Source organism: Poecilia latipinna, unplaced genomic scaffold (assembly GCF_001443285.1).
Source record: "Poecilia latipinna isolate Pla-1442-1.1 unplaced genomic scaffold, P_latipinna-1.0 Scaffold841, whole genome shotgun sequence".
Classification (NCBI taxonomy): Eukaryota; Metazoa; Chordata; class Actinopteri; order Cyprinodontiformes; family Poeciliidae; genus Poecilia; species Poecilia latipinna.
In genome coordinates this window covers 458,566-461,260 of record NW_015113457.1, presented here as the reverse complement: position 1 = coordinate 461,260, position 2,695 = coordinate 458,566, and the positions used below count along the sequence as shown (strand labels likewise).

General features: G+C 53.2%; 1 protein-coding gene across 2 annotated transcripts in view; it reads right to left on the bottom strand.

Annotated features, from left to right (window-relative positions):
• zer1 (zyg-11 related, cell cycle regulator) overlaps nt 1–2,695 on the bottom strand; it is a 29,944-nt gene that overhangs the window by 15,307 nt on the left and 11,942 nt on the right. For both annotated transcript variants that reach the window (XR_001426818.1, XM_015047763.1), the window contains exons 4-8: nt 1,952–2,406; nt 918–1,091; nt 709–823; nt 321–467; nt 68–241 (exon numbers count right to left, since the gene is read on the bottom strand). Coding sequence is in view for 1 of the 2 variants with exons in the window: in XM_015047763.1 (XP_014903249.1) it covers nt 68–241; nt 321–467; nt 709–823; nt 918–1,091; nt 1,952–2,406 (1,065 nt within the window). In the remaining variant the exon portion in view is untranslated. The remainder of the gene's footprint in view (nt 1–67; nt 242–320; nt 468–708; nt 824–917; nt 1,092–1,951; nt 2,407–2,695) is intronic.

Here is a 2,695-nt window from a genome sequence, read left to right as displayed (position 1 = left end):
CCCGCCCCCTGGCTAATGCCGCGCCCTCTGGGCCCACCCCTGGCTCTGGCCCCGCCCCCTGACTTACGGTGACCTCCTGGTACTGCTCCATCCCGTTCAGAACCACCTGGATGACGTCGCGGCGCAGCCGGACGCTCTGGTCGCTGCGGTACTCGGTGTTGGTCAGGTAGAAGAGCGCCGCGCTGCCCGTCACCTGGATGCTCTTATCGTACTTATGGCACTTCAGGGCGGCGATCACCAGCTGCACACAGGGAGAGGAGACAGCTGAAGGCCTGCGGAGGCGGGGTTCTGGTTCTGACCCGGTTGGACCCGGAGCTGACCTGCAGCGCCCGCAGCAGCTGGCTGCAGTGCTGTATCCGGGCGATGTCGAACAGCTGGTTGATGGCTTTGTGGGCGAGCTCCGGGCGAAACTCGGTGTAGGCTTCGATGGCGTTCAGAACCTGATCTTCGTTCTTTGACCCGGTCACCTGAGGGGTCAAAGGGCAACACACAGGAGAGGTCAGCAGAACCGGTCCAGTCTGTTAGAACAGCTGCAAATCTGGTTTAAACTGAACTTTATCCCAGTTTTAATCTGAGTTTGAATCTGTTTTAAAGGTTAATGAGGTTCTATATTTTTACAGCAGCTTTAAACTCTGATCTTTTGTTTTGGCTGCATGGGAGCAGGAAGTGACGGGTCAGTGACCCGGGCGGTTCTGGTTCTGCTGGTACCTTGTAGGCCGGGATGTGTGTGACGTTGCAGAGCGTCGTGTCGTAGAGGCCCAGGAACTGCAGCGGCCTCTTCAGCTCCTGCAGCGGGTAGATGCTGCTCTTACACGGCTCGGTGCTGCAGGACACAGACGGGCGTTAACCTGGGGGAACCGCGTCAGGACCGGGCCAGAACCGGGTCAGGACCGGGCCAGAACCGGGTCAGGACCCACCTGGGCCGGCCCACGGCCTCCTCGAAGTGCGGCATGGTGCAGTTGTCCAGCATGATGTGACCAGAGATGTCCAGGGAGACGAGGTGGAGCAGCCGCTGCACCAGAACCGTCAGGATCTTCCGGGTCATCTTGAACTTCACGTTCCGCCTGCTCTCCCGGGACAGGTCCAGATGTCTGCAGAACCGGGTCAGAGGTCAGAGGTCAGGGCATGACCAGCGGCTTCAGCATGATCAGAATAAACACAAGCCAAACAGTAAGAAGCTTTTAAACCCAGAGAATCTGGACCGGTTCTGCTCCAGCAGGAGAACATCTGCAGCAACTGGTTCAACTGGTTCAACTGGTTTGGTAATCAGGACGTTTTCCAGCTGCTGCTCAGTTTACCTGCTTCACCACAAACCCTGACAACATGACCCACATCAGGAAACCAGTTCAACCAGTAACACTCAGCTGGTCCTCCACTGGTTCCAGTTCAACCAGTAACACTCAGCTGGTCCTCCACTGGTTCCAGTTCAACCAGTAACACTCAGCTGGTCCTCCACTGGTTCCAGTTTCTAACATGAAGCGGCAGAATGTGGATAAAATTGTTGCTGAATCTCAGAGGATTGAGAATAAAGTTAAATTAACTGTGAGGCAGATAAACATGTTTACGTTTCACTGGGTATATTTATACATTTAAACATTTATATTTCTATATCTACATTTATACATCTATATCTATATTTCTATATCTACATTTATACATCTATATCTATATTTCTATATCTATATTTATACATCTATAACCGATTGAATAAATGGAACCCAGTCAGAGGAACCTGCTCTGTTTCCTGGTTGATCTAAACCAATCCACTGGGTCAGGAACAGGAAGTGGCTGAGCATCAGGACTTCCTGTAGGATCAGACGCTCTGAACTGAATCAAAGTGAAACTGAAAGCATGCCGACCCCTGACCCCTGACCCCTGAGCCTCAGCTGATGAACCAGGATTATCAGATTGCTTCATGTCCTCCAGATTTCCCAGCATGCTCTCCTCCTACCTGAGGTTGACCAGCTCCAGCACGGTGCCGACCACTTCCTCCGACAGATCCACGTTGTAGAGGACGAGCGAGGCCAGCCGCTCCCTCCACTGCGTGAGGAAGGCCGCCCCCTGCAGGCGGACGTTGGACAGGTCCAGCGCGGTGACGGAGCGCAGCGGCCGCAGCAGAGACTCCGCCTCCACGTCGTCGGGCAGCTGGCCCAGGTTCAGCAGCCGCAGCCGGTTGAAGCCCTGGAAGCTGAAGTCCGTCTCCAGGGCCTGCCGGGCGGCCGGCACGTCCTCGTCCTCGTCCTCGGAGTCCTCGGTGCAGGCCAGCGGGGCGCCGCCCTTCCTGTAGAAGATGTTACTGCAGCCGAACAGGCAGAGAGACACCAGCGTCTCCCGGAAGCTGGACAGCGTCTTCAGACTGCGGGACGACAGGCTGTTGCAGTAGGTGAGGTGGAGCTCGATGAGGTCCTGGAGGGAGGAGAGTGGTTTATACTGGTTTATACTGGATTATACTGGATTATACTGGTTTATACTGGTTTAGACTGATTTACACTGATTTATACTGGATTAGACTGGTTTAGACTGGTTTATACTGGTTTATACTGGTTTACACTGATTTATACTGGATTATACTGGTTTATACTGGTTTAGACTGATTTACACTGATTTATACTGGTTTACACTGGTTTACACTGGTTTAGACTGGTTTATACTGGTTTATACTGGTTTACACTGATTTATACTGGATTATACTGGT